The sequence below is a fragment of the Typha latifolia genome, chromosome 13 (genome assembly GCF_019914945.1).
Source record: "Typha latifolia isolate L0001 chromosome 13, TyphaL0001v2, whole genome shotgun sequence".
Lineage (NCBI taxonomy): Eukaryota > Viridiplantae > Streptophyta > Magnoliopsida > Poales > Typhaceae > Typha > Typha latifolia.
This window is the reverse complement of record NC_133098.1, coordinates 408,298-422,001: the sequence shown is the minus strand read 5'-3', so window position 1 is coordinate 422,001 and position 13,704 is coordinate 408,298. Positions and strand designations below refer to the sequence as shown.

Sequence of the window (13,704 nt, the reverse complement as noted above, 5' to 3'; positions counted from 1 at the left end):
AAAAAAGAGATCGAATCACAAAATCCTTCAAGATAAAATACGAATACAAAATAAATAAAATATAGTTTGATTTATAAAAATCACATTCTATTTTGATCAATAAGCATCAAAGTGCAACTATTATTTTCTTAAAACCTATTTGCCGAGCAGACACTCATATACATCGAAAGCCAATCGACATTTGACAATAAAGCTACAATAAATACAATGTCAAAGTTCAGTGCAACACTGCTTGCAACCTCCATTAAATAAAACTCTCAAAGATTTAAGTTTTACATAAGCTCCGATGAGATGACAGAGTTGTTCACAAAGACCCAATCAGCAAGACGTTGAATTGAAACCAAAGGTACTTCTTCCACGATCTTTCTTGACTAACATTTGGAACAGGCCAGACAGTACCATTGCCGGTGTTCCTTTGTCTTCTGAAGGATCTCTTTCATTTTTCTCTGATGTGCGAGCAAGAAATTCTCCATTAAAATATAATACGTATAACTATAATATCATTGACGAGGACGAGCCCATGAAATGAAATTACTGAGAGATCAGCAAGGGATCTAGACTTTGGAGAGGACTACAGCGTGCACAACTGTGAGAAGAGCCTCTGTTGGCTCTCCGAACAGCAGCTGCTACCTGTATAACATGAAGAAACTATCAGACAGAAGTTTATACAGAAGATATGTAAGAAAAAATATATATAACTAGACGGAACCACAACCAATATCATAGCTAAATAATTAACCTGACAAATTCATTGTTCCATTATCTTAAGATGCTAACCCTAATAACATGTGTGAGAAAATAGGAAATGTGAAGATTGAGATTTAATAACCACCAAAAGAAAGACTAGAGGCAGCAGGATATCGAATCAGCAGCTGCAAAAAAATCAATAAATGCCAGGGGATAGTCCTAAGCCAATACATGCAATACAAAAATGGCAAGTCAGCCATAGTCATAAAAAACTTGCAGTGAGATCCAAAGTTCTATTTCCAATAGGAGTAAGCTCTGCAATTAGAGGGAAAGTGATGATAGATAAGGATCAGACCTCATTTCTACTTTTCCTCTTTCTTCCTTTGAGGAAAATCAGTTGTAATTAACAAAACAGATCAATAATACTCTCCAAAAGAATTGTGGTGGTGCATTAACTTGTCACGGAATCGAAGATGTTCTTCGATTTGTCCATGGCTTTATTTTCCATTTCCTGATGATTGTCACCATCCTCTAACAATTTATCACTGCTCGCACCACGCCCAGATGCTTCTTCTCTACTAATGTTTTCCTTCAGCTCCTGGATGGTGGAACTGTTATTTTCACGTGGTTGATCTTCAGGTGCTTCAACATTGTCTGGCACCTTTATATTATTGTCAATTTGCAGCTCAGAAGTTGGTTGAGACTGATGTGTTTTTTCAGCATCAATAGTGCAAATTTTTTGGGAATGTGTGCTTTCTGATACATTCATAGGCTGAGATGAAGATTCAATAGTTAAACGAGATAGTTCACTATTCTGAATGTGCTTATGAGAGCTGTCCTTTTGTGTGCCTATACTAGTACATCCTGACCCATCCCCGTCCTTCAGGTCATTAGATATGGTTTTATAACATATAAGATCCTCTCTTTCCATTGCAGGAAAAGAACCCTCTTGTACTGTGGCATCCATTGTCCCAGTGCTTGAAGCCAAGTCACCATGGTGGTTATCGCCTGTGCTGGTTGCATGCATGGCAGCCATAGCAGAATTTCCATTGGCTATTGATTTCAGTTGATTATCCTTTGACCCTGAATTTTCTGTTCTCTGTGCAGAAGCATGAGCACCACCAGTATTTGGAACAGCCTTTGACACGCCTATGGTTCTTGTAACCCTGCCATATTTAGGAGGCAGCGGTTTGCCATTACTCAAATTCAAGCACTTTGGGCAGTGCCACTCAACTTTAGGAATGCCTTTATTACCATAAGACTGTAGACATTTCAAGTGGGTTCCTTTCTCACAGCCATCACAGATAAGCAAACTTTCCATGTCAGTGATAACAATCTTGCATAACTGGCAATTTAGAGGTGTAGTCATGTACTCGGTCGACGGTGGAGTCCAGCTAGCATGGTTGGAAACCTTACTCTGCAACACTTGCTGCACATTTTTGGCTATGTCATTATGGTTGGTAAAAGAAGATGCTGAATGATTTAAGATCAGGTCTTGTGGAACTTGATGTCCAATAAAAAGGTCTGCTGGCCCAGGTTGAATTGCCAACTTCTCCACTTCCTTATTTACCATTTCTTGATTGGAACTGTTTAGAGTATTTATTTCAGACTTAATAGTTCTCTGATCAAGCAAGTTATTTGTTTGACCAAGCATTGCCAAAGAACCAGTGACTGGTGGGCCGGAAGAAATTGTTAGACCTTTTTGTGGTACATAGTCAGCAGAAGTGCCTAAAAAAGATAAGAGAGTCAATCAGCATATCAACATATACAAAGTACAAACAAACTTGAAATATAAGAAGATAAATTACATTCACAGTGCAACTTACCATACTTCAAAACTTATAGGAGTAAGTGAATCGATGTTTAGACCTCTGTCAGCCATCCCTTAACAGTTTGACTAAGTAAGACCGACTTCTTTTACAATTAGAACTATCATTTACAGACTAGCAGCAATGCATTGAGTATCAGAAGTACATGCATTCGACTTTATTATGTCCCATAAAGAAAATAAAAAAGAAAATTGACACATCATGGAAACAGATAAGCATGCCAAAATGGTTTCATTCAATCATGTCAATCACTGTCTGTATCTCCGAGTCTCTTTGCAAATTATACTTTAAACAATAGCATTTGGCAGTTAGAAAATATCATGCAGTTGCAAGTAGGGGTGTCAAAAAAGCACATAAGCTCGTGAGCTGCGCGAACTTGGCTCAATTGTTAACAAAAGAACCAAGCTCGACCTGGGCGTGGCTTTGCTTGTTCTAGGCTCGAATTGGCTTGATATGTCATATAATATATAGAATATTGTTACATATATAGTATGCATATGTTTTTAGCACATACTTTTGATGGCATAGTCAGTAAGTTGCGCTTAGCTATGCCATCCATCTTGGGTTCATGTCGTCCTTCCTACATGCATATATTTATTTTCACACTATACCTCCGATCATGCAACCCACCCAATATTGATTTGAGCCGACGAGCTGATCTTGGGCAAGTAAATCCCGAGCATAGCTTGAACCAATCATTTTCAGCTCGACAAGAGCTCAAGCTGGTCAGCTTATGGTTTTGAGATGAGGTAAGTTTAGCCAAGCTCAGCCCAGCTCACTCAAGCTTGGCTCTTTTACACCCCTAATTTCAGTTTCCTTGAGCTCAAACCAAGCACTCCAGGATATTACTATTTTGGATCATTAAGCGTCATGGTTTACTAAATATCTGATCAACAATTATTCCATGAATATAGACAATCCTCTAGCAAGATACAGAATAAATTTAAAGAAAAAACCGGCAACTTATTAAGTTATGAAATGGTAGAAGGGAAAAAGACCCCAAAACTGAGCATGCAACAAAATGTTGCTACAAATCCACTCTAACATCATAATATATGACCCTTTTTTCTTCAAGTCATATGTTAGAATGAGCAATTATCAACTAAATAGAATAAATATTATCATGATAAATTATATATATTGAGGTCAAAACGAAGTAGAAGGAATACCTCTAGCTTCTTTTATTATAGTGTGACCATGGAGCCGTGCATCAGATCTGAGATGTGCTGCCTCTCGATAAGGCAATGGTATTGAAGGATTGATTGCAGAATTTATGGCCTGTGTTTGACTTAACCTTGGCTGCCCTGAAGGGACAGAAGTAGAAGCTGCGTAAGGTACGTGTGCTACAGGTGAAGAATTTTGGACAGCTCCAGTAGAGAGTAAAATTGGACTTGACTTGTTTAGGTTCATAGGATCTCCATGCAACATGGTTCCTCGAGAGTCAGTCTTTGCTCCCAAGACCATTGGAAACTGTTGAGATGAATAAACAGACGAATGTATTGCAACTCCCTTTGCTTCCTCCATCTATGGTAACAGAGAAGAAATTACAAAGTAAACCATTAGATATCTAGTTCCTGCTTCCGCCACACAATCACTTAGCAAAGCTCATGTCCAAATCACATACATATGTCAACTTTTATATCTTTTGTTTCATTCTTTTAGTTTTTCTCCATAATGTAAAGTAATAGCTGTATTATGGTCTGAAGTTTCACCCACAACAAAACAGCACCAGCTGACAACTTAATGAAAACTAAAGCCGAAACTCATTGATGAATTAAGGACGAAACTGCCGAGATATCTGGTTTTGAGATATATATTAGATCACAATAGGCTAAATCCATTCCATTTTGGCTTAAAATATACAATTTTTCTAGGGGTCAAAATCGAAACAGAAACGTTGAACCATGTGGAATTTAGAATTCAAAATAGTAAGAAAAAAGAAACAACAGCAGTTTGGATCTTTCTAAAACAAAAGAGAATTTCAAGGAGAAAGTCAGAATGTGAACAATTTGAAATTTGAGTAGCTGAACCAGAACACAATACAAGATTAAGCTACATACCAAGAGTATAGTGATTCCTATCAAATCACAAAATCCTCGTAGCAAAACTATCAATCTAACTGCTAATTAGCATAATTCAAAATATTTCCACGCAGCAGCCAAAACAACAAGCCGTGCTCTTTCTTTAACCACTTCTTGATTCTTTCACTTCCAAACCATGACTAGGAGTGATAGAAACACAAAGGAACTCTCAATTGACACCGAACCTACCGAACATACAACAATTGAAGAGAAACACCGATCAGAATCACAATCGGCACAAAAGGGCAAACCTTTCTCTTGGTGAGCAAGACCTTCTCCGCAATGGCAATCTTAGGCGGCCGAAACCCCTTCGCGAGATCCTTCGACGGGATCAACCCAAGATCCTCCACCACAACCCTAACAGCCTCGCTCAAGAACAAATCCTTCGGTCTCAATCCCTCGCACACCTCCATAAGCCTCTCCCTCGCCTCCGCCACCAGCGCCTTCTCCGCCGCCGTCGGCTCCTTCCCTCCCCGCATCTCCGCCATCGTCGAAAGCACCATGACGACCTCCGCGACCCGCCTCAGGTCCCCTACAGTATTCGCATCCCTCCTCCTCTTCTTACACACGGGGGAACGTTCGGCGCTGCCGCCGTCGCCGTCTCCCATCTCGAGGAGGGGACCTGCAAGAAAGAGAGAGATCGGACGCCATAAGAGAGAGAGAGAGAGAGGGGAATGGGGGGGACGAGAGGAAACCCTAGAAAGAGAAGAGACTAGAAGAGAGGGATAGAGGGAGGGTTTGGGATTTAAATACCTTTTTGGCGGGGGGGTTAAGAGTTAAAAAAAAGAGCGAGTCGCAAGAAAGGGGTAGAGTGAGTGAGATTGCGGTGAGAGTTTGGGGGGGAAGTTCTGGAGCAGGGCGATGAGATAGAGAGGAAAAGAAAATTAGAGGCGACGAGCAGCGAGGTTTTTTTTCTTTTTGGACCCTCTTTGGTTTCCCATTCGGATCGGTTAGCGAGAGTTTAAGGAACGAAGCGGTATAAGCTGTTTGGTAGGAAAAGAAGCTTGTGGATATAAACCTGGATCCTCCAGCAAACCCAACCAACCCCCTTAGCCCACATAGCTTACTGGGCTTTAAAAGGGGCTACACAGATCCACTAACCCGATATAAAGCTCTCCCAATTAGTTTCTCCCCGCATGAAGGAAGACGTTTGTTCGTCTGCAAGTTGCAGTGGGGTCGTCTCGTCGCCTCCCCTCTTTGTTCGGTTTGTGGTGTAAGGAGGGCAGGGTTCTGGACAATTTCGTTTGGAAGATGTGGAAGAGCCGCAACTCTCTGGTCTTATCCCAAATGGAGTTGTTGATCCAACGCCCAACGGTCGCGGTTCGCAAAGCCATAGCCATAGCCATAGCCATAGCCATAGCCATGGCCGTGGAGTACTTCTCTGACAAAACTAGCTCACCGCTGGGCTCTTCTGTGGTGGTTGATATGGCTTGATCTCTGCCGCCGAAGGAAACATTAGACTTGCAAATAGAAATCTAATGCAAAAATATCGTACAAAAATAAGCAAATTCCTCAAACAGTATTTACAATGGATGTGTTTTTTTTCGGATGCATAGTGTTGTTACACGCAATTCCATGTTCGATTACACTTGTTCATCAGATACAAAGTTCAAACTGTATTTAGATTTCCAATTTTTTACCCCACTGGAGTTGGTAAATACCACGTCAGAACAAACAGAAATTCTGGAGTTGGAAGTGAATAAATATGCATCCTGGAGTGTAAACCCACTGACGATTGGCAGAGGAAATCCATGACTGAGATGTGAATTGACATACGGCACAAAAACTGTGTTCAAGAAAACCCGCACCACCCCCTGTAAGCAATAGAAGTTAGTTAAAATTAGATCTCGGACGCCATAAAGTACAAAATCAGTGGCGATGAAAGTATCCGGAGTTTGCCATCACAATAAAGAATAGATGAGTAACATGAGGGTACTCTTTATAGTATAGATTAGAGAAAACATCTTTAAAACTTATATTAGATCTAATAATCTGCAACCAGATTCATATTTGCTTTTTACGATGAAGCATGTCTGTTCAAGGTAATAATATATATAAATGGACTAAAGAAAGGGAAGCATGCGTACTGATGACTATGATAGCCTACCTGAATTAAAGACATATGGAAGTTTCCAACTTTACTCCACTTCAAATTGAGGGAGAAATCATCTAACTCAGCTTTACCAGCTAGGTTATTCCCTGATATCTCCACAACCCCTGAGACAGTAACTACCTGCATAAACAATCAGAAGTATTAAAATGGCACATGTCCTGCCAGAATGTAAGTGCAAGCATTATACGATCGCAACATGTAGACAAATTGATTGATCATCATAGATTTTCTCCCATATAGGAAATTCAAGATTGGCAGAAGCAACAAAAGGAAAACAAAGTCTTGCAAATAAACTAGAATAAGGTACTGCTTCTTGATAAGCTTACCACTGATATACATGCAACAGGAACCATCTCAGTGCCATCCAAAACAATAACTAGCATGTCTGCGTATATGGTACCACCAATTTTTTCAGGTCTAATCTTCATCAGAGGAGACGAAGTTAGGGAAATGTTCAGCAGCATGTCATCATTTGGGTACTTCCTATATAACTGAGGAATGAGAAACCTCCAACTAGCTGTATTCAAAAGAGATTGATCAGGTACCTTGTCCACAATCCAATGCATCATACCTGCCTGGACAAAAAAGAAAGTTACTAAAATCAAACTGTGTATATCTGATGAAGAAAGCATTAGGATTATTTCCTAGTTCAATGGCATCCGTATACTTTTTCCAAAGCTACAAATATATATATATATATATATATATATGCTCACAAATACATTTATCTATCTTGAATATACACACTTACACCATGCTAATGGGTGAAGAAAATAGGATCCAGATCACACTCCTGACATGCAGAACATTTCAAAGCACATTTATCAATGTATTCTTTTCCATAAAAGATATTTCCACATTAAAAATTAGAATAATGTTTAACTTTAGAGTAATCATAAATACTGTTCTAGATTTAATATGATCCTTATATGAGTCTTATTGCCATTTTTTATCATTAGGTACCACCATCATATATGAGAGCATGAAAAAGTAATAGAAAGAATTATTTTAGGATCGTTACATTCTTTAAAAATGAGATTCTACATGGTTTGCATGATATTCAATGCATGTTAAATGCCTTTGCTAACAAGCAACAGAAAGCTATGTCTAAATAAGCATGAGTACTTTACATGAATTCACACAAAGACCCAGTTAATGGATCTTTTGGTACAAAATAAGCATCATATAGAAATTGTGATGTGCCCCTAAAATGTAATGTAGCATCTTCATGCATCTATATCAAATATGACGAGAATTGGATAAGCAAAATTAACTTCAACATATAAATTACCTGGAAGTATACCACTGCTGCAGAGTTAAATACAGCTTCATCTAAGGAAATTAAGAGCATTTTTGATGCGCCACCACAAGATAACGAGAGTTGGTGATGATTGTGCAAGTGACTAAAGCTAGCATCCTTATTCAGTGAGAGGAACAAGCCATTAATGTCAAACTCAATAGAAGAATTCCCATAAAGTGGATCCTTGGTAAAAGTCACATCCAGAGCAGCAGTCTTGTCCACATTGATTTTCTTTGGAAGACTTTGCAGTAATGAGTCAAGCTTTGATGCTCCTTCAGTAATCTTCTTGGTGATTGCATTTTCCACTGCAGATCTAATAACATCAGCAAAAGCATTTACAAACCTACAATACATGAAACAGGTTGAGGTTAGACAAGCAGACCTAGGCATGCTATCAGAACTTAAGATACATAGTTATTACAAAATATCATACTGATTTTCTTATCCGAAAACTAATTGTTGCCAACTAACCACCTAATTCAAGGTTTACGCACAATAATGTTTTGAAATAATACATACAAATATCAGTTTCTTCATATAGTAATGAGGAGTGCATACCCTTGATAAAACCAAGATGCTCCTCCACTCAAAGTTATAACCAAGTCCTTCATATAACAGCCACATTCTGAAACAGTCAGCTGGAGAGTCCCATTCTGATTCTTCATGCTCATGGTTAGTCCAATTTCCATGCCTTCAACCTTACTCAGAAGCAGGATCATGAATTACCCTTTGTTGAAATACACGAACAATATAAGCACACAATAGAAAAACAGAAACAAAGAAGCAAGGGCCTCCAAATATTGGAAACAGGTGGTTGTGAAAATAACGAAAAGGCAAGGTTTGGACTGTGCGTCTGAGGCAATTTTATATAGGTAGCTATAATAAATGATTCAATTGAAATAGGATTTACAGTATAATTATGATGATTTAGGCATCAAAACTGTCGTATGAAATCAAAACCAAGAAGTCTAACAAGTCTCTTGCAACTATTAATATGTACTTCTGGAATAGATTACTGACTTACTAAACTTTAATCTGACTACTGGAAGGACAATAGTGACTGAAGGATGAAAAACTCAGCAAGCTGCAAATGGAACAGTACTATTTGGTACTTCAATATAGAGTGACATCCAAACGAAAGGTTCTCCTTTCAGAATTTCCAGCAATCATCCTGATGTGGTAATTACTGAGCAATGGAATAGTAAAAAGAACCTCCTTGCTACACCAATCCCTGTATCTAATATTCTAGTACCAAAGTTTCTATAAACAATGACAGAGGTGAAAAGATCAACGGAAGAATACTTTATATTCCAGTTCAGTTATCCAAATCAAAAGAAAAAAATTTGAATTCTGTATCAAGCTACCAAGATCACAACTTTATAAGAAAAATCGTCCAACCGTACCTGAATGGAAGCACTTCCCTTATCAGATATCTCGATGGGAATAAGCCAAGTGCCATACGAATAACTCCAATCCAAGCTCAAACTGGAATTCGCACCCGAAGCCACGATAACTACCCCGGAATCCCCCGGATGCACGGTCGAGGAAGAGACACTGATCCCATTGAGCGTGACGTTAGAAGCAGTCACCTGAACCCCACCGATAAGCGGAAAACTCATCCCCTTCTTGATATCCGGGAGGCGAAGCGGGGTGAGGGATTCCACCGCCTTCTCGATGAGCAAGTCCTTGGCGAACTCGAGGCCCTTCTCGGAGATGACGGCGGAAATGAATCCTTCGTCGGTGGGTTGCGATTGCGAATTAGCAGTGATTCGGTCCGAGGGAACGGTTGAGAGGAGAAAGAGAAGGGGGAAGAGAAGGTAAGCCATGGGAATTGGGAGATTGGGATAGCAATCCTAGGGCTCGGAGAAGGGGAAATAAGAGGAGAATGATGGCGGAGAAGACGACATCGCGTGTAAAGAGATTGCTTGCAAGTCTTGGGTGGGTTCAGTCAGATATCATTTGAATAATCATAGAAGGAAGAGAATGGATTAAATTACCATTCAGTCCTTCTTTGTGACAGACTCACTTCAACCGTAGGAAAGGGGTATGCGCGTCAATCAACCCTGCAAACCGCCAATGGTTACGCTCGCCTGTACTGTATACAGTGGAATGAAATCAACTACACTTATCAAGATTGTTTTTGCATAAATGCCCCTAAAATTAATTATTTGCTTATTCAACCTTTGATCCTGGAACTAAGGATGTGTTTTGATTAATAAATTTTTAAAAACCTATTATTTTATAATGTTTGGATAAAGAAACTAGAGTAGAAAGCGAAGGAATTCACTTTCCTAAGTTTAACCGATTTTTCTTTTTTTCACTTTCTATTTTAAAAATAGAGAGTTGCATGGTGCATGTTATCATTAATTATAATAATTACTCTATTTTAGTAACACTTTTATCTTTTTATCAAATATAAGTAAATCATAATTATTTGCTAAAAATAACTTTACTAATTAATTATACCATTTTCTTCTTCTAATTCGCATCAACCAAATACGCTGTAAAAGTGACATGGCATAGAACCCATGAGAATTTCTTTTATGGCCCATTATGGGTCACTGACCTCACGGTGGAAGTCGGCATCATTAATGGCCGGTTGCCAAATTGGGTCTGTATAAATTTCAACGGAGAGCAATGATTCCGTACATTGTGGTTTACTAATATATAGGTGTAATTTTTATGGAGAGCCCTAAATTTTTTGTTGTTACAATGTATCCCTAAAATTTAGATCAAAATCAAAATGAAACAAGTAACGATTATGACGGAAAATGCCTAATAACTATTATACCTGTAATAAGTATACAAACATCTTCACCGCCCCCACCTCCAACTCTGCGAACGCTACCACCGACGTTAGCTTCATCTCGTCGCTCTCGTTTCCCTCTACAATGAAACAGTGTGGGAAATGAGCTATCAAAAATTAGATGAAAAAAGATGGCTTGTCCGGGGAAGCTCGTAGACTTATTGGGTCTGTGCTGAAAGAGTGATTCAAGCATCTTCTCCCTCAAGTTCTTATCCGATACAACCCAATTCGACTACTTTTGGTATATATCATCAAATGACATATTGAATGCCTTGAGCCGCTTCTTCACCAAGTCACACGCATTGTTGCCCTTCCCTTGAGAACAAGATTAGATCCTCTCTACTGAGCAAGGAAGGGAGCTTTCCCCATCTCTCCCTCAACAGCACAACAATGTAGTAGTCCTTGTACACTCATGCTCCCTCAACCAGGCATCTGCCAACAATTCACCAAGCTTTGTCCTTTTCAATCGTTTGAAGAAATTCCAATGTGTGTTCATCATGAAAAGGTACGAAAGAGTAACATCATAGCTCTTCGACCAAGCCATGGCGGCAGCAATCTGGGCATCGAGGGAGGAGGATGAAGAATTGGAATCGATGCCCCGGAGGAGGGTGAAAAGGCACATTGCCCTTCTCGACGATGATCTTTTGATTGCGATGGCTGTCTAGGGCATGGTTGGCGAGGGGGACAGCAGCCTTGGCACAGTCGGATAGGTCAAGGCACATCTAAGCGATGGCGATGTAAGACCAGACCTAGGCGAGGCGCGGTTGAGGGCCTTCGAGGCCTTGATGACAATGTGGTGGGTGGGTCACTCGTAGACCAGGGGAGGGGAAGGAGGCCAGGGGAGATGGTGAAGAAGAAGAGGATGGGAAGGCCTCGGATGGGTCGGCGGCCTAGGATGGTGTCATGTTCCGACGGTGAAGGAGGAAGGTAGTCAACAGTGGAGGAGGTGATGGACATGGGAGAAAGGCGGTGATGATGACAGATATAGGAGGATGAGAGAAAAGGAAATGAGGAGGGCATTTAAGTTATTTTGTATATATATAATGTACTCTAATATGACTATCATTTAAGCTAAGTTATTTAATTAGCTAACAATAGACTAACAAAAATGTGACATTATAATTATTCCAAAGTTTAGAAACAAGATTGTAATAAAGAATAATTTATAGGAGTCCGTAAATTGAGCAAGTCGAGGTACAAAATTAATTTGAGCCCTCTAAAGATGTTTAGGCTTGGCTACGCTCAACTCGAGTTGAGCTAGATCGAGCCCGTCATGAGCCCAAGCCGAGCCCGAGCTTGATTAGAGAAGGAGAAGGTGAGGCAGCGGTGGTTTACCGAAGGAGGAGGAGGAGGAGGCGGCGGCTTGCTAAAGGAGGAGGAGGTGACCGATGGAGAAGGAGGCAGCGGCTTGCCGAGGAAGAGAAGGAGGCCAAAGGAGGAGACTGTTGGTGAGGAGAAGGCGGAGGCGGAGGGTTATCAATGGAGGAGGAGGCCACTAGAAGAGGCTGGCTAAGCTGGTTGATTGAGGAGGAGGAAGAGGAAATGAGGAGATTGAGTGTGTTTGTTAGGATTTTTTTAAAAAATTTATTAGATTTAGGATTAGGATTAGATAGAGATAAAATAATAATAGCCATTTGATCAAAGATCTAATAATTATAAATATATATATATAATTAATAAATATTATACTTAACCCCGTCAAGCGCCAGCAAGCTGACTCTAAGATTTTGGCTCAAAATTCAAATCAAATCTTAAAATAAAATTAATCAAGAAAGGATAGTTTATTTTAACACCATCACTAAGTCGGAGGTGACGTAACTAATTTTACCATATAAGAAGCACATGCCAAAAACAAAGACAATGATATGAGCCAGGCGCACGTTTGGAAAAAGAGATAGCTACTGGATAAGCTCAAAGCTAATTCTGGATTTTTTTTAATTTATTTTTTTCAAAACCACAAAAGTAATTTAGACTTAATAAAAGAAGAAAGTCCTTCACATATTTAATTCTTCTCGGAGAAAGAGCAATTAATAAATCTAAGGAGAGACTTGGAAACTTAGGTCATTCGGAGAAAGAGCAATTAATTGATTCTTATCTTACCAGAAAATGATGTATGTTGCTTTTAACTAATTTACTTTCATAAATTAACATTATTTATTGCAAATAAAGTTGCCCTGGACTTTTTAATTGCCAATTGACCGTTAATTTGAAGACGAGTTCCTACCTGTCAAGAATCTTATAATGATTCTTTGCCAGTGGTTAGGTACTGAATAGCTGATAAGATTGTTTTTTTTTTTAAGCTGATAAGATTTGAATGGATCCTTTAGCCTTTAGGCACTGTTTACTTCAGAATAGTTATTTATTTTTGTTATTTTTAAAATAAGATTTTTTTAATAAAATAATTATTTATATTTTAGAATAACTATATAATAATTATATTTGATGTGATATAAATTGAAAAAAATATGAAAATATATATTTTAGTTTTTATAATTATGAATACATTTTAATTTGATATAAAATAAGTTGATGGGAAAAATATTAAAGATAGAATAGTAATTGGTTTAGTGTATTTTATAAGATGTAACTTTAATAAATAGTGTTTGTATTTTAGAATGAGGTTATTTTGATCTTTAGTTGTTATTCTGGATTAAGAAAAAAATTCTTTATGAAATGAAGGAGGAATTAACGGTGTCTTGTCTTCTACATGTATCTCCTAAAATGGGAATACATGGTTGATCTTAACTTTTAATTTCTCACTCTATCTGAAATCAAACAAATTGTTGGGTCTTAACAAGTTGCTTGATGATGATCAAACACAGTAACACCATTTTAATTTTTATATGGACTTCGCTTATATTGCACTTTTGTTTCCCCTTCTGCCCTTA

The 13,704-nt window shown here is 38.7% G+C and overlaps 2 protein-coding genes across 4 annotated transcripts; both read right to left on the bottom strand.

Annotated features, from left to right (window-relative positions):
- Window positions 1-159: 159 nt before the first annotated feature.
- LOC140799646 (uncharacterized) lies at window positions 160-6,029 on the bottom strand. Of its 2 annotated transcripts, none has more exons than XM_073154052.1 (5): window positions 5,351-6,029; window positions 4,849-5,219; window positions 3,686-4,040; window positions 1,043-2,415; window positions 160-630 (listed from the first exon to the last, which is right to left on the bottom strand). In XM_073154052.1, the coding sequence occupies exons 2-4, from the start codon at window positions 5,203-5,205 to the stop codon at window positions 1,139-1,141; spliced, it is 1,989 nt and encodes a 662-aa protein (XP_073010153.1). In that variant the 5' UTR covers window positions 5,206-5,219; window positions 5,351-6,029; the 3' UTR covers window positions 160-630; window positions 1,043-1,138. The 2 variants fall into 2 exon arrangements, with proteins under 2 accessions (XP_073010153.1, XP_073010152.1); XM_073154051.1 differs by having other exon boundaries at window positions 5,699-5,980.
- A 90-nt stretch (window positions 6,030-6,119) lies between these two features.
- On the bottom strand, window positions 6,120-9,952 carry LOC140799647 (putative BPI/LBP family protein At1g04970). 2 transcript variants are annotated; one of them, XM_073154054.1, is made up of 6 exons: window positions 9,414-9,952; window positions 8,569-8,737; window positions 8,002-8,353; window positions 7,037-7,285; window positions 6,705-6,830; window positions 6,120-6,411 (listed from the first exon to the last, which is right to left on the bottom strand). In XM_073154054.1, the coding sequence occupies exons 2-6, from the start codon at window positions 8,727-8,729 to the stop codon at window positions 6,181-6,183; spliced, it is 1,119 nt and encodes a 372-aa protein (XP_073010155.1). In that variant the 5' UTR covers window positions 8,730-8,737; window positions 9,414-9,952; the 3' UTR covers window positions 6,120-6,180. The 2 variants fall into 2 exon arrangements, with proteins under 2 accessions (XP_073010155.1, XP_073010154.1); XM_073154053.1 differs by having other exon boundaries at window positions 8,569-8,708.
- Window positions 9,953-13,704: the final 3,752 nt, after the last annotated feature.